Source organism: Scyliorhinus canicula, chromosome 12 (assembly GCF_902713615.1).
Source record: "Scyliorhinus canicula chromosome 12, sScyCan1.1, whole genome shotgun sequence".
NCBI lineage: Eukaryota > Metazoa > Chordata > Chondrichthyes > Carcharhiniformes > Scyliorhinidae > Scyliorhinus > Scyliorhinus canicula.
In genome coordinates, this window is record NC_052157.1 from 26,078,089 (window position 1) to 26,100,204 (window position 22,116).

Genomic DNA, 22,116 nt, shown 5'->3' on the forward strand with positions numbered 1-22,116 from the left:
TCACGTCCGGAACACAATCTTCAATTCTAGAGGACAAAATTTTGGCCAGCAGTTTGCCGTCCACATTCAATATGGATATCGGCCTGTAGGACTCAGACAGCTCCGGATTCTTATCCCACTTCAGAATCAGCGAGATCGTGACCTGTGACATCGTCGGGGGAAGCACCCCTCTCTTCTTTGCCTCATTGAATGTCCTCATCAACAGCGGCCCCAATATCCCAGCGAACTTTTTATAGAACTCCGCTGGGTACCCATCCGGCCCAAGGGCTTTACCCGACTGCATGGCCTTCAGCCCTCCACTATCTCTTCGATCCCGATCGGGGCCTCCAGCCCTTCTACCAGCTCCCCGTCCACCTTCGGGAAATTCAGCCCCCTAGGAAGTGCCTCATCTCCTCTGGCCCCGGTGGGGGTTATGCAAATCCAGGTCTGGTATCTTCCCCAGCATCCTCTTTATAAACTCCACATCGTCCCAGTTTGGCGTGTATACATTTACTAATACCACCTGCACCCCCTCCAATTTCCCACTGACCATAATATACCGACCTCCATATCCGAAACTATTCTACCCGCCTCAAACACCACTCGCTTGTTCATAGATCATAGAATTTACAGTGCAGAAGGAGGCCATTCAGCCCATCGAGTCTGCACCAGCTCCTGGAAAGAGCACCCTACCCAAGGTTAACACCTCCACCCTATCCCCATAACCCGGTAACCCCACCCAACACTAAGGGCAATTTTGGACACTAAGGGCAATTTATCATGTCAAATCCACCTAACTTGCACATCTTTGGACTGTGGGAGGAAACCGGAGAACCCGGAGGAAACCCACGCACACACGGGGAGGATGTGCAGACTCCGCACAGACAGTGACCCTAGCCGGAATCGAACCTGGGACCCTGGAGCTGTGAAGCGATTGTGCTATCCACAATGCTACCGTGCTGCCCAACCGTGCTGGTTGTTGATCAGGATCGCGACCCCTCTGGTCTTTGAGTCGTCCTGAGTAGAAAACATGTCCGCCCCAACCTTTTCTTAACCTAATCTGATCAGCTACTCCAAGGTGTGTCTCCTGCAGTATTAGCACGTCCGCCTTCAGTCCCCTCAGATGCACGAACACACGTGCCCTCTTGACTGGCCCATTGAGCCCTCTTACATTCCAGGTGATCAGTCTAGTTGGGGAGCTCATCCACCCCCCCCCTCGCCGATCAGCCATCCCCTCTCTTGGGCCAGTCAGCAGCCCGCGCCCCACGCCTCCACCGGCCCACCCCCAGGCAGCCTCCGCCCCCGACCTCCTCTCTGTCCCTCAGCAACAGTTCCTCGCTCGTCAGCAGAACATTTTTCCCCCCTCCCCCCTTAGTAACAGCACTAAATAAATCAACCCCTTTGATAAGCCTAACATCTGTTCACCCCCCACTGCACTTCCAAAAGCTAGACCGCCCAGCGAGCTTGGTGGCCCTCGCCCTGGCACCAGACAATCGCCCACCTACTCCCTCCCCCCCATACATACATATTCAAATGAAAAACAATCCCAACACAATTGTCTGACAGAGATGAAAAAAAACCTAGTTGAACTCAAACAAAGGAAAAGGTCGAGCAAAAGATCCAGCATCTGAAAAAACACACCTCCATCCCCCAACAGTGCAAATGCAAACTTTTACCTCACTCAGCTCTGCAGCTGGTCCCAGATCCATACAGCAGGCATTACAAATAATGTCCGGAAAAAGAAACAAGAAACAAAAAATGTTTTCTTTGCAAAACATAAACGCCAAATTCCAAGTTCAAAGTTCTCAGTCCGACACCAGTCCTTTCCTTTTCGCGAAGTCCAGCGCTTCCTCTGGCGACTCGAAATAGAAATGTTGTTCCTCGTATGTGACCCAGAGGCAGGCTGGGTACAACAGCCCGAACGTCACCTTTTTCTTGAAATTAGTTGACCTGATCTGATTGAATCCCGCTCTTCTCCTGGCCAGCTCCACACTCAGGTCTTGATAGATCCGGAGGATACTATTGTCCCACTTGCAGCTCCGTGTCTGCTTGGCCCACTGTAAAACATGCTCCTTATCCAGATATCTGTGGAATGTCACCACCATTACCCTCGGGGGGGCCTCCGATTCGCGGCTTTCTTACAAGCGCTCTGTGAGCCCTGTCCACCTCCAAGGGTCGGGGGAATGCCCCATCCCCGAGCAGCTTCTCTAACATGGCCGCTATATATGCCTCTCTGGGAGCCCAACGATCCTCAGGCTCTGCTGGCCGGACCTGTTCTCTAGGTCCTCCACCTTCTCCAGGAGCCTTTTCTGTTGGTCTCTTAACATCCCCACCTCCAACTCCACCGCTGTTTGATGTTCCTCCTGGTCAGCCAGAGCCTTCTCTACCTTCTGGATCACCCGATCTTGGGCATCCAACCTAAGTTCCAGCCTCGAAACTGCCTCTTTAATCGGGTCCAAGGAGTCCTGCTTCTGCTTGGCAAAGCCATCCTAGATAACTTGCATCAGCTGCTCTGTTGACCGCTGGGTCGACAAGCCAGAGGTCCGGCCCTCCGCCGTGCTGTCTCCTGCTGCAGCTTCAGCCCAAGCCTTCTCTGTCTTTCTGTTTCTGCCTTTACGAGCACTTCTAATCCTTCTCTCCATGCACCGATGTGGGAATTCAGTTCACAATTGCCTTTGTCATCAATTTTTCAAATCAAGTCCGGTAAAAAAACAGGGGAAATGGTCCAAAAGTCCAACCCGAGGAGGAGCCTCCAAATGTGCGACATACTCCTTCATAGCCACCACCGGAAGGCAACATTCCTGATTTTCATCGCTGCGCCATTTTGCCCCACGTTCTGGAGCCTCTCCAGCTCTCTACCTCTCTCCACAATACTAAAATGTTTCTGAAAACCATCTCTTTAATCAAACTTCTGTTCACCTCTGTGTCTGCCTCCGCGTGTGGTCTGGTGCCCAATTTTGTTTAATAATGTTCCTGTAAAGTGCTTTGGATGTTACCGACACGGTGGGACAGTGGTTAGCCCTTCTGTCTCACAGTGCCAGGGACTTGGATTCAATTACAGCCTTGAGTCATTTCTGTGCGGAGTTTGCATGTTCACCCTGTGTCTGTGTGGGTTTCCTCCGGGTGCTCCGGTTTCCTCCCACAGTCCAAAGGTGTGTGGGTTAGGTGGATTGGCCCTGCTAAATTGCCCCTTCGTGTCCAGGCATGAGCAGGTTAGGTTATGGGAAAGGGTGGGGTGGACGGGGTCGTGGTCATGGGTAGTGCTCTTCTGAAGGGTTGGTGCAGACTCAATGGACCAAATGGCCTCCTTCTGCACTGTAGGGATTCTATGATTCTTCTAATCTGTTGTTGAATAAAGGCCATCGGTCTCTGCCTCAGGATTGAAACATTAACGCATCTAAAGATATTGGTTTTCTAATTATTTTCTGTTGTATAATCGGCACCAGCTCTAAAGAGTAACTTCAACTGTCCCCATGCATTTCAGTCATTAGAAACTAATCATCTATGCTGAATGATGTTCATTGGAAAGTTTGCAATGGACCTCAATATGATTTGGGAAATCTTTGCATACCAGTCTCAACGTCCCAGACGTACGCTGCTCCATCATCACATCCAACTACAAGGAGGTCTTCTGCTGGGCGCCATTTAATTATCTTCACAGGGGAGATATGTTTTCTTGCATGCATCAAGCAGGTTCGGTATTGGAGACTCAGCAATGCTACAGAATTATCATTCGCTAAACAGCAAATACTCTGCTGTACACCTGGCTAATGGAAGAAAATGAATAATGACATGTTTAGTTCTTCGCTGAGTGAAAGTCAAAAAGAACTATTCCTATCTTGATTCTGGGGAGTGCAAAAGGAGCATTCTGTTGCACGTCACTTGAAAGCACTGCGTTCGAACTGTCGCCGTTTGGCGAGTCCAACTCTGAACAGAGATTCTGGCTTCAGTTCAAATATCGTCATCAACAATTAAAAGCAGAGAAACCCTTAGTAAGCACTTCCTCCCTCCCTTTCCCAAGGCGCTGCCCCCTTGGTTAGGCATAGTTCCAAGGACAGCAGTCATCCTCCAATCCCTCGCTCCCAAGTGACTGAATCATCGCACGAGCTCGGAGGGTGCAAACCGTTGGCTTTCCGCCATCACAACGGACACCAGGTGTGGCCTCGCACAACGGCAGGCACATCTAGCAAGGGCAGCTGGTTAACAATTAGAAACCTGGACCCCACTGCTTTTGCTTCCCTGACCCAGATGTGCCGCTGCCAATTATAGGTCCCATACTGTGCCGTGACTGAAATCCTGGACGAAAAAAAGCAAATAGCTGCCTCCTTTCTGCCCTAACAGAATGAATTTGTAATCGGCACAGCTTGGCACTGAATAGAGGAAAGAGATAGGGAAATGGTTATGGGCTATAGTAACCATGAAGGTGAGCCTTGTGCAGAATTCTGCTCTGGGACACAGAGCTCCAGTTATGTTAGGCACCGTGCCAGCAAATATATTGATGTGCTTTCTAACGAGTATATCTAGCTAAGAAATGATTGTGTACACACCATTACTGCACATATTACATCCATTTAAAACCTATTAAAATGTTAAATAGAGTAATAAAATTGTTTAACACATAACATTTTTATATCAACATCAATATCACGATTTTATCATCACTAAATCAATGCTTTATTATTGTTCCAATATGTCATAATGCAGCAAAGTCCTCAGTGTGGGAACATTTATTTACTTCAGTTTTTATCAGTACTTACACTGCAGTCTTCTGGGCACACTGAGAGGTTGAGAACTGGGCCTGCGTGCAATACAAATTTGTGCAGCACCTCTCCTTTGAACATATTCCACCAGATCACATTTGAACTCTCGTCTCCAGAGACCAACCAGCTGGTGTCAAAGGTCGCAGATTTATTGAAAGGGTGGAGGAGACAGGTGACTTTGGCACTGTGGCCCACCAGGATCCTGTGGGGCAGCCAGGCTGAAAGAACAAATTCCTTTTAATCTTTTAATTGAATCCTCAACGTTTGAAACAAAGCTCTGCGTGCCAAAGCAGACAAGACACACTTCACCTGACAGCCACAGGTCAACGCCTTAAAAATGTAGGGGAGGAAGAAAAAAAAAAGAAATCGCCTTGTTCTCTGAGAACGAGGTGAAATCTAACCAACGTTATTATGTTCACAATTTCTGAGGGATTTTTTCAGTAATGTCGCTATACATTGCAAGCTACAAACAACATAAAGTATCCACTTTATAGCTCCCTCTAGCAACAAACATGTGCAGCCTGCAAACATAAATCCTTTCATTCTTGACAACATGAAGAAAATTCATTTAACAGATCCCATGGCACACGCAAGTGTGAAGAAAGCATTGTTAGCATCGTTAAATTAGGTTAACACCTTGTGCCCCCAACTGTTGCTTTTTATTCATTCTCAGGATATAGACATTGCTGGTCCTTTTTTTTCCCCATACCTATCCCTAGTTGTCCTTGAGAAGGTGGTAGTGGATATTCTTGAACCATTGGAATCAATATGGCCAAAGTGCTGCAACAACATTGTGAGGTAGGCAGTTGTAGGATTCTGATCCAGCAACGATGCAGGGTCTGGGACTATGATACATGTTAAAATGGGTTGATGTGTGGCTTTCAGGGGAACTAGGAGATGATGATGTTCCCATGAACCTCCTGTCTTTGTCTTTTTAGATGGTGTAAATTGTGCGTTGGGGGTGGGGACGGGGGCTGGGGGAGACACTGTCAAAGACTCAGTGCATTGCTGCAGTGCTGCTGTGGTTAGTATACAATGCAACCACAGTACACCAGAGGTGCAACAATAGGTAATTAAGCTAGTGCTCAGGGTGCCTATTAGGCAGACTGCTTCATCCTGGACGATGCTGTTGTTGCGACAGTTTGTGTCAGGAAAGTGGAGAGTATTTAATCAAACTCCTGATTTTAAGAGTTAGAAAGTGAATCACTTGTGACAAAAACCAAGCCTACGACCAGATCTCGTACCCATGGGACTTCATGGTTTGTGTTATAAGGAGAGGCTGGATAGACTGGGACTTTTTCCCCGGGAGGCTTAGGGTAATCTTATAGAGGTCTATAAAATAATGAATGGCATAGATCAGGTAGACAGTCAACATCTTGTCCCAAAAGGTAGGGGAGTCTTAAACTAGAGGGCTTAGGTTTAAGGTGAGAGGGGAGAGATACAAAAGGGCCCAGAGGGGCAATTTTATCACACTAGAAACTGGGCCACGTGGACAAGTTAGGCCGAAGGGCCTGTTTCCTTGCTGTAAACCTGCCTGACTCTACGACTCTAATCATAAGTTGTGTGGCTGGTCCAGTTGAGTTTCAGTTCAATAGTGACCCCTCTGGATATTGATGGTGAGCGACTTGGTGAAAGTAATGTCAGTGAAATGTCAACGGATCGGAGTTAAGCTTGTTCATGCCACTTATCTTCCCTAGCCTGGATGTTGTTCAGGTCTTGTTGCAAATGGGCATAGATTGCTTTGTTATCCGATGAATGATGAATGGAGCTGAAAATTATGTAATCATCAGCCAACAACTCCACTTCTGGCTTTATATTATAAAGGGAAAGTCATTGATGTACCATCTGAAGTTAGTTGGGTTGGAGATACTGCCTTTGGGAACTTCTGCAGAGATGTCTTGGGGATGAGGTGGCTTCGAACAACCACAACCGTACCGAGCATTACTTCAGCCACTCGAAAAATCGTTCCCTTGATCCCTTTATTTCAGTTTTACTGGTGTTCTTGGCCCCAGACCCCGTTGAGTATCTTGTTGATTTCAAGGGCAGTCACTTATCCTGAACCCTGGGAAACAATCTTAAGATAAAAATTGGGAACTTCGTCCTGGAGTCTGAGTTTGCAAGAAAATTGCCCCTCATCTCTATAATCTCCTCCAGCCCTATAAACATCCAAGACATCTGTGCTCCTCTTAACATCTCGGTCAGCCCAGTTTTAATCTGGCTCCACCATTGTGTGGGCCTTCAGATTTCTAAACGTATTCTTTCATAATATGTGGGCGTCACTGGCAAGGGCAGCATTCATTGCCCACCCCTGATTGCCTTTGGACGGTGGTGATGAGCCACCTTCTTGAACCATTACAGGCCATGCCATCTAGGTACACCATAGGGCTGTCAGGAAGGGAATTCCAGGGATTTGGCCCAGCAGCAGTAAAGGAATGGCGATGGAGTTCCAAGTCAGGATAGTGTGTGGCTTGGAGGAGAGCTTGAGTTGGTTGTGTTCCCGCTGTTTTGTTGCCCTTTTCCTCAAAGTGGTAAAGGTCGTGGGTTCGGAAGGTGCCGTCAAAGAAGCATGGGTTAGGTAATGGAGTGCATCATGTAGATGGTACACAATGCTGCCTCTGTGTGTCAGTGGGGGAGGGAGCAAATGTTTAAGGTGGATAGTCGGGGTTTCAGTCAAGCAAGCTGCTTTGTCCTGGCTGGTGTTGAGCTTCTTGAGTGTTGTTGGAGCTACATTCATCCAGACAAGTGGAGAGTATTCCATCACCCTCCTGATTTGTGTCTTGTCGATGGTGGACAGGTTTTGGAGAGTCCAAAGGTGAGTTACTCGCCACACAATTCCCAGCCTCTGACCTGCTCTTGCAGCAAAAGTATTTATATTGCTGGTCCAGCTCAGCTTCTGGTCAATGGTAACCCCAGGGATAATGATAGTGGGAGATTTAGTGGTAATAGTGACACTGAATGTCAAGGGGAGATGGCTAAATCCTCTCTTGTTAGAGACGGTCATGGACTGATGCATGATTATCACTTTCCACTTATTAGCCCAAGCCTGAATATTACCCAGGTCTTACTGCATATGAATACCAATTGCTTCAGCATCTGAGAAGCCTCAAAACTGCCAAGAACCTATGGTCGAGAGCACACTTCCTGAACTTCTCTCTACCTCTCTTTCCTTAAGATGCATCTTAAAACCTATCTTGTTAGCCAAAATATTGTTATTCTCCTAATGCCGACTAATAGGAACATACAAACATACAGAATGGGAGCCAAAGTAGGCCATTTGGCCCCAAGAGCCCGCTCTCCTATTCAATAAGATCATGGCTGATCTGCTTCTGTTTCAAATTCCACATTCCCATTCACCTGATTTGATTCTCTTGTCTAACAGGAACCTATCTTCCTCCTTAAAAATATTCAGTGACCCCCGACCTCCACCGCATTCGAGATAGAGTTCCAATGTTACACAACCCTCGGAGAGAAAAAAACGTTCTCCTCATCTCTGTTGTAAAAGGGCTCTGTCCTAAATTTTCAAACAGTGCCTCGGAGTTCTGGACTTGCTCACAAGAGGAAACATCCTTTCTATCATATCCTGGGCCCAACGGAAACTTAGGGAGCAGCGGATCTGATTTTCCCAGAAGCCCTCGGACAATAAGCGCTCCCACGCTCAAAGGGGGCGGAGCTCCCAAGGACTTTCAGTATAAAGCCGGCCAGCTCAGAGTTGGCCAGCACTCACTTGGAGGAGTAGCTTGTACAAAAGTCTCCGGAACAGACTTCAATAAACCTCCTGTTTCACCTGCAACCCGAAGTGGTCTCCTTCCTTTGTGCTGGTTCTAATACTGTCCATGTCAAGACCGTTCAGGATCTTTATATACGTCAATCAACTCATCCCACATGCTTCTCAACTCAGTGAAAGCAATCCCAGTCTGTCCAACCTTTCCTCATAAGGCAACCTGCTCATTCCAGGAATTAATACAGCAAACCTCCTCTGCTAAGTAAGCATTTACATCCTTCCTTAAATTAGGAGACCAAAACTGCGCACGGTATTTGAGGTGTGGTGTCACCAATGCCCTGTAGAACTGAAGCATAACATCCTTATTTTTATGTGCAATTCCTCTCGTAATAAAGGATATGTTGCTCCGTGTCACACTGTTTTGCACATTACTCTTGTGAAGTACCATGAAATGTCTCACTAGGCACTATATCAATACAAGGTGTTGTTATATTGTTGTTGAGGCGGAACGACAATATCTTGGATTCGCATGGGGAACAAGTGAGCATCAGCCTCGAAGGAACAGAACAGGTGAGCATAAAATATCATAACTCGGCTGCAAACCTCAGACAATCCATGCACAATACAACAGGATAGCCACTGATTATATAAAATAGCATCTATTTGCAATTAATAGCACACACAGGAATTTATCACAAATGCGTCAACCAGATGCGAGAAACAAAAATATCAGGAAAAAAAAGTTGATTCAACTTGTAAGGAACAGTCCAGGCCAGTGTATAGATTTGCAATGAGGAGCTGGTTCACAGGTAGTAAGCTACAGTCGGGTGAACTGTTGCAGATAAATTGAGTTGAATGACACACTCAAAGATTTACATCAGGCTGAAGTTAATCAGGTCATTAAGGGGAGGCCCAACAATGACCATGAAACTATTGCCAATTGTCATCAAAACCCATCTAATGTCCTTTCGGGAAGGAAATTTGTCATTCTTACCTGGTCTGGCCTACATGCGACTCAAGATCAACAGCAAAGTGGTTGACTCTGAAATGGCAGAGTGATTGAAGGCCAATTAGGGATGGGCAATAAATGTTGGCCCACATTCAGCGATGCCCACATTCCATCGATGACTTTTAAAAAATTGTCCATGTCTTCACTCAGAATAGTTGTTCTACAAATCCTTACTAATTATTATAAACTTCTAAAGCCATTTAGTGAAGGAGACCAGAAATCAATCTTTACTCAACTAATGATTTATTTACAAACTGGAACATTACGGGTATATAGCTCCTCTTCCTACTCACCACCTGAGTGTCAATAGGGGCGGCAGGGTGGCACAATGGTTAGCACTGCTGCCTCACAGCTCCAGGATCCCAGGTTCAATTCCAACCTCGGGTGACTGTCTGTCTGAAGTTTGTGCTTTCTCCCCGTGTCCGCGTGGGTTTCCTCCGGGTGCTCCAGTTTCCTCCCACAGTCCAAAGATGTGCAGGTTAGGTGGGTTGGCCATGCTAAGTTGCCCCTTAGTGTCCAAAAGGTTAGGTTGGGTTACTGGGTTTACGGGGATAGGGTGGAAGTGTGGGCTTAAGTAGGGTGCTCTTTCTGAGGGCCGGTGCTTATTCGGTGGGCCGAATGGCCTTCTTCTGCACTGTAAATTCTATGATTCTAAGTCTGTCTTTATATGTGCTCAAACACTGAATTCTCTGCACCTATAGAACCATAGAAACGATACAACATCTTCTCTATGCCGAACCAAAGACACCCTGGTGCCCTTTCTAATACTACCTTCCTCCACACGGCCCATAACCCTGCAGCTTACTGCACCTAAGGTGCAGATCCAGATACTTTTCAAAGAGTTTAGGGTCTCTGCTTCCACCACCAACTCAGGTATAGAATGCCAGACAACCACCACCCTCTGCGTAAAAAGGTTTTTCCTCATGCCCCCTCTAACCCTTCGGCCACATAGCTTGAATCTATGACCCCCTGGCTTTTGAACTCTAACCCTCACAATTTTGTATATCTCCATCATGTCACCCCTCAACCTTCTCTGTTCCAAGGAAAACAACCCCAACCTCTCCAATCTCTCCGCGCAGCTGCTATTTTACAGCCCTGGTAACATTCTAGTAAATCTTCTCTGCCCTCTCTCTAGAATTGTATCCTTCCTGTAATATACTGACGAGAACTGCACACAATACTCCAATTGTAGCCTCATCAGTGTCTTGTACAATTCCACCATTGCATCCCTACTTTTGTTTTCTTTACCTCTGCCAATGAAGGAGAGCATCCCATAGGCCTTCTTTCTAACCTTATCTACCTGTACTGCTACCTTTAGGGACCTGTGTGCTTGCGATTCCTACCTCACATTTATCACAGTTGAACTCCATCTGCCACTTCTCTGCCCACTCCACCAACCCATCTGTATCATTTTGGAGCTTACAGGCAGCTATCCTCTCCACTATTCACGACACGGCCATTTTTTGTGTCTTCTTCAAATTTCCGAATTGTGCCTTCCACATTCAAGTCCAAATCATTAATATATAAAACAAACAGCAGGAGTCCAACGCTGAGCCCTTAGGACCACTACATGAAACAGCTTTCCATTTGCAAGGACAGCTATTGACCATCATCCTTTGTTTACTTTTACTCAGCCAGCTTTAGATCCAATTCACTACATTAACCTGCATTCTGTGGGCTATTACTTTTTTGACAAGTCTGCCACATGGAGCCTTGTCAAATGTCTTACTAAAATCCATGTAGACAACATACACTCATTGATCCTCCATGTCATTTCCTCAAAGAATTCAATCAAATTTGTAAATCATGACCTTCCCTTAATAAAGCCGTGGTGACTATCCCTGACTAGTCCATGCCTTGCTAAGTGACAGTTTATCCAATGTCTCAGGATTGATTCTAACAATTTGCCCACCACGGAAGACAGATTAACCGGCCTATAATTGGCCTTTCCCTCATACCCCTCATAACACAACCAAACCACATTTGCATTCCTCCAATCCTCCCTCACCTCTCCTGTCTCGTGAAGATTGGAAAATAATCCTCAGAGCATCTGCTATTTCCTCCCTGGCCTCCTTCAACATCTCAGGAAACAATCCATCCAGCCCTGGTGACTTATCCACTTTCAGGAATTCCAACACCTCTAGCACTTCCTCTCGGGTTATGATATGTAATACGTGTTTATCCTTACCCTTAATTTATACAATTAATAATTAGCAATCATTTGGGGCTGGTTTAGCACAGGGCTAAATTGCTGGCTTTGCAAGCAGACCTAGGCAGGCCAGCAGCACAGTTCAATTCCAGTACCAGCCTCCCCAAACAGGCGCCGGAATGTGGCGACTAGGGGCTTTTCACAGTAACTTCATTTGAAGCCTACTTGTGACAATAAGCGATTTTCATTTCATTTATTTTATCAAATGAAATTTACCTTGTTATAGGATGCAATGCTAAGTAAGATTTTGTAGTACCCTGGCCCTGCCTGAACCAAAAGCTCCGGGTTCAAGTCCCACTCCAGGGATTGATGGGCACATAGCATTTTGATTATCACAGCCATGTGATAGAAAGCAAGTTGGTGCCTCTACCATCACTTTCCATAGCTCCACACTGCAACATGCATGTCGAGGTGCACATAAACTCAGAAACTGCCGGGAAAACTCAGCAGGACTGGCAGCTGCTGTGACGAGAGAAACAGAGTTGGCGTTTCAAGTCCAATATGACTCTTCTTCGTAAAAGTGCATGTTGCCACAGCAACGTGGACTCCCTGAGTGACCTGCAGCACATCACCCACTTAAGAACAATATCGGGAGCAAAGCATATTTTAGATTTGATTACACGTTCCAAGGCAATTGATGCAATTAACAGCATCGCAAAATAAAACTTTATCTTCTCTCAGGAACTCAGAGAGTGTTTGTCTGTTTGATGCATAAAATCTTTATCTCATTATAGTGTGAGATAAATCTTGAGAGTGGGTTACAGATGGACAAAGATCAAATTTGGAAAGCACAATTTAAATTGTTTCACTATTGTTATAACTTGCAAAGATCCTATTGGCTGGGGACAGTTGGTCACCCCAAGATACCTTTTGGGGAATATGAGCTCCCCTATTGAGGAAATTGGGGGAGGGGGTCTTTTGGGGAATATGAGCTCCCCTATTGAGGGGTTGGGGGGGGAATCATTTGCTTTGCAGCTGTATAAATACAGCTGGCGAGAGAGGGAACCTGTAGTGAACTGCTCGTGCAGTGTACATATTGCTGGAAATAAGGTTACTTTTTCTTTGGCTCTTTAAACTCGTGCTGGGTTCTTAGTGGCCTTCACAAAAACTATTATCCGAGAATGAATAAGAATCAATAATTGCATGCCATGTTTTTATTTCGCACCTGATTAAGAACAAAAACTATCCCCTCAGCAAGGTACATAACCAAACAAAAATCAGTCCAGCTATCTGAACAGGAATAAAACTGACACAATTATAATCAGGCAGCAATTATAATCTGCAGAAAGCTATTTCTTGCAGCCGTATTCTAAAAGCTGGTTTATGCCCGTAACAGCCTCCCCGAACAGGCGCCGGAATGTGGCGACTATGGGCTTTTCACAGTAACTTCATTTGAAGCTTACTTGTGACAATAAGCGATTTTCATTTAATTTAATTTATGCATTTAGATCTGTGGTGATCTTAGCTAACAATAAATACAAGAGGAAATTTGACTTGCACACATTAAACATCTTGATGAAAATAGCATAAGGAGGATTTTCACCTGCTGAGTGTATAAAGTTATATTTCTATAAGATTTTGTTCTCAATGTCCAAGTAGCCCTTCAACAGTGATTTTTCAGGAAGGCACAGTGGTTAGCACTGCTGCCTCATGGCGCCAAGGACCCGGGTTCAATCCCGGCTGCGGGTCACTGTCCGTGTGGCGTTTGCACATTTTCCCCGTGTCTGCGTGGGTCTCACCTCCACAACCCAAAGATCTGCAGGATAGGTGGATTGGCCACGCTAAATTGCCCCTTAACTGGAAAAAATAATTGGGTACTCTAATTTTTTTTTTAAAGAACAGTGTTTTTTAATAATAATAATTTTTATTGTCACAAGTAGGCTTACATTAACACTGCAATGAAGTTTCTGTGAAAATCCCCTGGTCACCACATTCCGGCGCCAGTCCGGGTACATGGAGGGAGAATTCAGAATGTCCAAATTACCTAACAGCACGTCTTTCGGGATTTGTGGGAGGAAACCGGAGCACGCGGAGGAAACCCACGCAGACACAGGGAGAATGTGCAGACTCCGGGGACACTGGCGCTGTGAAGCAACATTGCTAACCACTGTGACACCCTATCTCTTCACCTCAGTTTAAGAGGGTCCTTAAAATCTACCTCTTCAAATATGCTTTTGGCCATGTATCCTTTATAGGTGGATTGGCCATGCTAAATTGCCACTTAACTGGAAAGTTGGTTTACAGGTGCAACAGGTGATTAAGAAGGCAAATGGAATTTTGTCCTTCATTGCTAGAGGGATGGAGTTTAAGACTAGGGAGGTTATGCTGCAATTGTATAAGGTGTTAGTGAGGCCACACCTGGAGTACTGTGTTCAGTTTTGGTCTCCTTACTTGAGAAAGGACATACTGGCACTGGAGTGTGTGCAGAGGAGATTCACTAGGTTAATCCCAGAGCTGAAGGGGTTGGATTATGAGGAGAGGTTGAGTAGACTGGGACTGTACTCGTTGGAATTTAGAAGGATGCGGGGGGATCTTATAGAAACATATAAAAGTATGAAGGGAATAGATAGGATAGATGCGGGCAGGTTGTTTCCACTGGCGGGTGAAAGCAGAACTAGGGGGCATAGCCTCAAAATAAGGGGAAGTAGATTTAGGACTGAGTTTAGGAGGAACTTCTTCACCCAAAGGGTTGTGAATCTATGGAATTCCTTGCCCAGTGAAGCAGTTGAGGCTCCTTCATTAAATATTTTTAAGGTAAAGATAGATAGGTTTTTGAAGAATAAAGGGATTAAGGGTTATGGTGTTCGGGCCGGAAAGTGGAGCTAAGTCCACAAAAGATCAGCCATGATCTCAGTGAATGGCGGAGCAGGCTCGAGGGGCCAGATGGCCTACTCCTGCTCCTAGTTCTTATGTTCTTATAACTCTCCTGTGAGGTACCCCGAGTTAGAACATAGGACATACAGTGCAGAACGAGGCCATTCAGCCCATCGAGTCTGCACCGACCCACTTAAGCCCTCACTTCCACCCTATCTCCGTAACCCAATAACCCCCTCCTAACCTTTTTGTCACCAAGGGCAATTTAGCACGGCCAATCCACCTAATCTGCACATCTTTGGACTGTGGGAGGAAACCGGAGCACCTGGAGGAAACCCACGCAGTCACAGGGAGAACATGCAGACTCCGCACAGTGACCCAGCGGGGAATTGAAATTGGGACGCTGGCGCTGTGAAGCCACAGTGGTATCCACTTGTGCTACCCAAGTTGTTTTATTTTGTTATGGATGCTATATAAATAGAATCTGTTGTTGTAAAGTTCAGGACCAAAAAATCCTGCAACCACTCTGCAAAATTCTCTTTGTAGGTTGCTGCATGGAAACCATCATTTTGCCTGAAAAATCCCAAGAGAGATAAAATGCTAACTTTAAGTCAATCTGAGCAGCAAAGGGTGAAGGTAACCGAAAATAATCGGGATTCTGAGGTACTAAACGTCAAGCTATAAAACGATCTTAAAACCAATGTGCCAATCAAATTTAGTAGACTTTCAGCCAAAAATAATGGGTAAAATAAATGAATAACTCAGATGGGAAATTCTGATTAGGCAGCCCAGAAAATGTTTTCAACAAGCTGTAACGAATGTAATGCAGTACCTTTTAGCAAAGAATGTTCCATGAGGAGTTGAGTTCGAGCTGCGTGCAAACCAAGGGTGATTATTATCCTCCCATTTTCACATCCACAAACCAGATTATCGATGTTGGGAATATAGACACTGGCGGTAATCAATCCAGCTTGGATTCCGTTTGGGAGAATGCCCAGCTGGTCAGTTATTTCTGCTGTCATGGTCTTATTCTGTTCAAAGGTTCCTTGAAGACTCAGCGTGGCAGCTATCTGGATCTCTGAAAGCAGTACACAAGTTAAATGCAGGTTAAGAAGGGTCTTCAGCCCACTTGCTCTTCAGAATGTCAACTCCCTGTCTTCAGCTGCCTCTTAAATAAATCCAACAAACACAAATCACAACTTAAAAGAATTAAGAGAGTTAGCACCCTTCAGTGAGGATGAATTTCTACATCATACTGAATCATCGATCAGCATGCTGAGCCAGAAAGGTCTTCCTCCCTTCAGGTACCATGGCCCAACAGGGCATTGGCAACCATTGGCTTCCATTGAATCGTTCCATGATAACTATTGGCATAGCACTGCAGTGATTTGCTATTGCCTTCTGCTGGCCAGGAAACGCCCCTGCCCTTACCGACCGCCAACTTGATTCCCAGGCTGATAATCAATGCGAATGGCCACGTTATGAACTCCCCTCCCACGGCCACCAAGTCCTGAAGTGGGACCTGAACCCAGAGCTGGGGACGTTAGCACCGTGCCAGAAGAACTCCAAACCACAGAAATAAAGTACTTGCTTACCAGACAAAGTGAAAATATATTTTACGGTTCCTGTTCACCAGGTGGTATTACAATTGCGTGTCTGTAATTAATTCTCCGTCTCCCCTCACCAAGTTGGTGAAAGGAAATCAATTAGAAAAATCAGGTTCTGGTAAAATTCACTTTTACCTTGAGGAGAACCATCGCGCTTGGCCACCGGAACATCAGGAATGTGCCACATGGAAATTGTTCCCGATGCCTCACCACAGAACAGAATCTTATGAAATGGTTCCTTGCGCTCATTGATGAAAATCAGAATCGCCTGAAGGAGATGAAGAAGATAGCAAGTTGTAAAAATATTCTTTTAAATTCCATTGCGCAACACTAAATTTGCCTTCTGCGAATCTTAACCTAAAAAAACGATCTTTTCTCTGTAATTTGGAAACGCATCAACCATTTCAACCTCGTCTGCGATTTCATATCGAGAATGGAGTTTTGCAATAAAGGGAACCTAGTAAATCTCATTGTTCTGGCTGCCTGGCACCTCAGGTACTTACTGAATCAATACTGGAGCAAACCTCATTTCATAGGTTTCAGAAATAAGGCAATGAACAGAAATTCCACTTGAAAATATTTTCAATTCACCTTGCTCCTCCATGTCTCATATTTTATTATTTTAACTCAACTACCCTGTTAATTTTAGGCCTTTTTATGAGCGAAGAAGAATTTTAAATGCTTTGCTTCGCCTTGTTTGTTCTTCATCTCTGCTCATTTTGGAGTTGGGAGCCATATGTACTAAAAAAAACCACATTATTTGATTCATTGAAAGCCAGCACGATAAGGTTGTTTTGTCAGCAATTTAAGCTCAATGGTCAAAAGACTGATCTTCATGCCCATACCCTGTAACATGTCAGTAATACCACAAGAGTTTGTTTTTAATCCCAGCATTCTATTATTACCTTATTAGAGATTGGCCTCCAGACTACTAATATCATGGGTGGGTGGAACTTTTAGGCTACTCACCCATAGAGTGGGTTGCAGGCGAGTTGTAAAACTGGGCACCAGTGCTACATCACCTACACACTGCCCTGGTACTTCGGAAAAATGTGCTGTTAGGTGATTTAGACATTCTGTCAGAATGTGGCGAGTAGGGGCTTTTCACAGTAACTTCATTGCAGTGTTAATGTAAGCACAACTTGTGAAACTAATATTAATAATCTTTATTGTCACAAGTAGGCTTACATTAACACTGTAGGTTACTGTGAAAAGTCCCGAGTCGCCACATTCAGGCGCCTGTTCGGGTACACAGAAGGAGAATTCAGAATGTCCAAATTACCCAACAGCACGTCTTTCAGGACTTCTGGGAGGAAACCGGAGCACCCGGAGGAAACCCAGGCAGACACAGAGGGCGGGATTCTCAAATCCCGCAGCAGAGTGTCCACGCCATTGTAAACGCCGTGGCGTTTTACGACGGCGTGAACGGGCCGCTCCCACGACTAATTCTGGCCCCTCCAGGGGGCCAGCACGGTGCTGGAGCGGTTCGCGCCACTCCAACTGCAGATCCCAGCGCAAACTGTGCGCCACAGGATCCACGCATGCGCAGTTGCGCCAGCGCCAACGAGGACATGCGCAATAGCACCAGCGCCAACGTGCGCATGTGCAGTGGCCTCCTTCAACGCGCCGGCCCCGACGCAACATGGCACAGGACTACAGGGGCCGGCGCGTAGGAAAGGAGGCCCCCAGCCACAGAGGCCGGCCCGCAGATCGCTGGGCCCCGATTGCGGGCCAGGCCACATTGGATGCCCCCCTGGGGTCGGACGCCCCTTCCTCCCTCCCCCCCCACCCCCCACCCAAAGGCCACCACCCGACCCTTACAGGCTGTGGTAGTCACCACTGTTGCATTGTATATACTACATATGAGGGTATTACGGTAAGACCCCTGTACTACAGGGGCAGATCCCTGCCTGCTGGCTCCACCCTATAGGCGGAGTATAAATGTGTGGGCTCTCCGAGCTGCAGCCATTTCGGCAGCAGCTGCGGGAGGCTCCACATCTCTGCGTAATAAAGCCTCGATTACTCTCTACTCTCGTCTCATCATAATTGATAGTGCATCACAGGCCGAGGTCCCGCCGGCCCAGAGCAGGTTAGAATGGCGCCGGAAGGACTCGGCTCTTTTCTTACGGCCGCGCGTCCCATACAGGCCGGAGAATCGGTGGGCCGGGTAGAGCGGCCCGCGACCGGTGCCGTGCCAGGCACGCCGGTGCTCTGTGGAGAATCGCGTGCCGGCGTCGGAGCGGCGTGGCACGATTCGCGTGGCCCGTCGGCGATTCTCCGACCCAGCGCGGGGTCAGAGATTCCCGCCCAGGGAGAACGTACAGACTCCGCATAGACAGTGACCCAAGCCGGGAATCGAACCTGGGACGCTGGCACGGTGAAGCAACGGTGCTAACCACTGTGATAAAGATTACTATTATTATTATTTTGCCAGCAGTGAGGGAAGCCTCAGTTGCAGCTCGCTCACTGGGGGCTAATTGAAGCCCCTACCTGACTCACTAATGGCCACTTACAGGCCTCTTCTCACTATTGCATGTCTTTCAGCAGTGGAGAGTGCCTGGACCACGAGGTGAGGCCACGGTTGTCAGGTTGGAGAGATGGGGACGCGTGCTGCAAGGAGCTCTGGGCTCAATGGATACTTCCCCCCCCCCCCCAAATAAAGATGCTTCCCTCCCCCCACCACCACCACTCCCCCTCCCACCCCACCCCAACCCCCTCCACCCCCAGCTCCTGAACCCATTCTCCACTCCCTTGCCAGGCCCGACCAGCATGCACACACACCACCCTCTCCAGTGGAACCCCGGGTTTACAGAATCACAAAATAAAACAGTGTAGAAAAGACCTTCTTCGGCTCATCGAGTCTGCACCGCCGCATGAAAGGCACCTGATCTGTCAATCCTAATCCTATTTGCCAGCACTTGGCCCATGGCCTCGAATATTAAGACGTACCAAGTATGCGTCCAGGTACTTTTTAAAGGATGCGGGGCAATCCACCTCGACCACTCTCCCAGGCAGTGCATTCCAGACCATCACTACCTCTGGGTTGAAAAGCTTTTCTCAAATCCCCCCTCAATCTTCCGCCCCTCACCTTGAACTTGTGTCCCCTCGTAACTGGCCCTTCAACTAAGGGAAACAGCTGCTCACTATCCACTCTGTCCATGCCCCTCATAATCTTGTATATCTTGATCAGGTTGCCCCTCTGCTCCAGCGAAAACAACCCAAGCCTAGCCAACCTCTCTTCATAACTTAAATGTTCCATCCCAGACAACATCCTGGTGAAACGCCACTGCACCCCCGCCAGTGCAATCACATCCTTCCATAACCTGGCAACCAGAACTGCACACAATTTATCTGGAGGTCAACCCCATAGCTCCTCTTTACTGCAGTCTGAGCAGTGGTCACTGCTCCCAGTTACGCTGATGGGGCAAGAGAATTGCCGACCATCCAATGGGGGCGGAAATCCTGTTCAGAGCCAATTAAATGCCTGACAACTGTAAAACTGGCTCGGGGTGACCCAGCCAAGCCATGACGAACTTGCCCATGACGTTTTTGAGGCCACCGCCTCCACAAGAAAATGCTCCCCCCCCCCACGGCCCACAATATGAGGAGACGCCAATTCAGTAAAATGTTTGCATCATTAGAGCACCGTGACAGGGAAAAGCATGTAAAGAACGTGCAGTTGTATTGATTGAATACGCACCAAAGTAAAATGTTACTGCTTCCTTCAAGCTTCTATTACTTAAATTTATGAGGTAGTTGAGCCAATAATACTAAACGTCATATACTGATAAGCATCCATACTGTATTACAACCCAACACAGCAGTCATTAAAAGTCACTTACAAAAGAAGATTTACAGCTGGAAGGAAGCCCAGTTTAAACAGGGTGTTAATGCAACCTGAGGTGGCAAGGAAACAGGTTTTATGTCTGATATTCTCCCATCTGGTGAGTTTCAAATTTTTACCAGGTGCCTCAAGGCTACAGTGCCCAGAGGGAGGGAGATAAAGTCAAAATGAAGTCCAGTCAAGCTACTCTCCTGTTACTCCTAATGACTAGTTTGGGAGTAGCATTCCCAATGGCTGGAAATTCAAAGCTCACCGAGTACCAGTATTTTTAATTGCATGGGAATGCCAAAATCAGTATTCCAGAAAAGTGCCGGATTCCACTCAATATAATGAAAGGAAGGGCAAAAGACTGTCACATATGCCTGAATGGGTCTTTTCCAGCCTGGAGGCCTGACACCATACACATTCCCATTTGAAAAGTTGGAATTAATGCCATTTTTTAAAAAATTGACAGGGTGAAATCATGGACCACATATTATTGTACAAGCTTGGGAGCACTTTTCTATGAAAGAGTCTCTGGCTGGTATTTTAACCAAAGCACTAAACACAAGACAAAAGTTACAACTGCATTGTAATATTGCAACAAGGTCCATGGGATGAGGTACAGAAAACATTGAAAGCAAAATCCCCCGTCTTCTTTATGAAAACATGTCAGCATTTGATGGTTCTGATTAATGCCATAGTGAAATGTGTTTAAACTCTTGTAATGCAACATGGAAAAGCATGAATATCAATGTTCAGATGATGTTTTAATTGACTGAGCTGTGCTCTTAAGGGTTACGTCATCTGAACCTCCAATTAGTGCGGTGCCTTTGTTAGGCTTGCTCTCCAGCACTGTATACATTACAATTGTTATTACATTTGGCTACGGTCCATTCCCATCATATCATAAAATGTCTTTATAAAGTACTTGCTCACCCAATTAAACCCATGAAGCATTTTGCAAAAAGACTTGCAAATAAAAAAGAGTAAAGTAGCAGCTTATTATCATTCAAAATGTTTCTGACTTGAAAGTCTGTATTCCACAGGAATATATATGTTAACTATTCTTATTTCAAATCTGTAATTAAAAAAAGATGAGTATTTAATGTAATCTGTTAACTCTTTAATGGAAATGCTGTCCTGTAGTTACTCGTTGGATATCCACAGGCTTGATTTAAGCAGAAGCTAGTACCGTTAGCCAGTGTACCAGTCCCCTCACCCCATTCTACCCCGGGTCATTCTCTCGAAGGCAAGTTGGGGGAAGATTTGCAGGGATACCCCCCCCCCCCCCCCCCCCCCCCCCCCGCCTGTATGCAGCAGGTAGCCAATTTAACTAATCAATACTCACTGACGGCCAATTGAAAAGCCGACTGGAATTTTCCCCAGATAAAGTGTCCATGAAACTTGTCGATTGTTTTAAAAACCCATCTGGTTCACTAATATCCTTCAGGGAAAGAAATCGGTCACCCTTACCTGGTCTGACCTATATGTGGTTCCAGATCCACCGCCATGTGGTTGACTTTTAAAAGCCCTCAGGGATGGGCAATAAATGTGTTGGGAGCAGTTCAGTGGGTCTTAATAAGATATTCATCAGCCTAGGTGGTGCAACAGTAAGTATTAATTAACTACTTGAATTAATTAACTGCTGGAGGTCTGCACAGTGGTTAGCACTGCTGCCTCACAGCGCCAGGGACCTGGGTTCAATTCCGACCTCGGGTGACTGTCTGTGTGGAGTTTGCACGTTCTCCCCGTCTCTGCGTGGGTTTCCTCCGGTTGCTCCGGTTTCCTCACACAGTCTAAGATGTGCAGGTCAGGTAGATTGGCCATGCTAGATTGCCCCTTAGTTTCCAGGGATGTCCAGGTTGAGTGGGTCTGTGGGTTTAGGGCGGGGGAGTGGGCCTAGGCAGGATGCTCTTTCAGAGGGTTGGGGTAGACTCAATGGGCTGAATGGCCTCCTTCTGTACTGTATAATTCTATAAAATATACAACACACGGCTGGGGGATCGGAGAATCCAACCCATGGTCTCACCTATGCTCTACATGACTGAAGCATAACATCCTTACTTATATGTTCAATTCCTCTCGTAATAAATTATGGCATTCCATTAGCATTCCTAATTATTGTGCTTCTTGCATTCCTACTTTTTGTGACTCATGTACTAGAAAATCGAGAGCATTCCCCACATCGGAA

At 46.3% G+C, this 22,116-nt stretch overlaps 1 protein-coding gene across 1 annotated transcript in view; it reads right to left on the reverse strand.

The window, feature by feature from the left end:
- The window catches only part of LOC119975063 (WD repeat-containing protein 72-like), a 410,282-nt gene that overhangs the window by 297,065 nt on the left and 91,101 nt on the right, over positions 1-22,116 (reverse strand). The window contains exons 11-14 of the mRNA XM_038814560.1: positions 16,235-16,367; positions 15,325-15,570; positions 4,737-4,957; positions 3,551-3,746 (exon numbers count right to left, since the gene is read on the reverse strand). Coding sequence (XP_038670488.1) covers positions 3,551-3,746; positions 4,737-4,957; positions 15,325-15,570; positions 16,235-16,367 — 796 coding nt within the window. The remainder of the gene's footprint in view (positions 1-3,550; positions 3,747-4,736; positions 4,958-15,324; positions 15,571-16,234; positions 16,368-22,116) is intronic.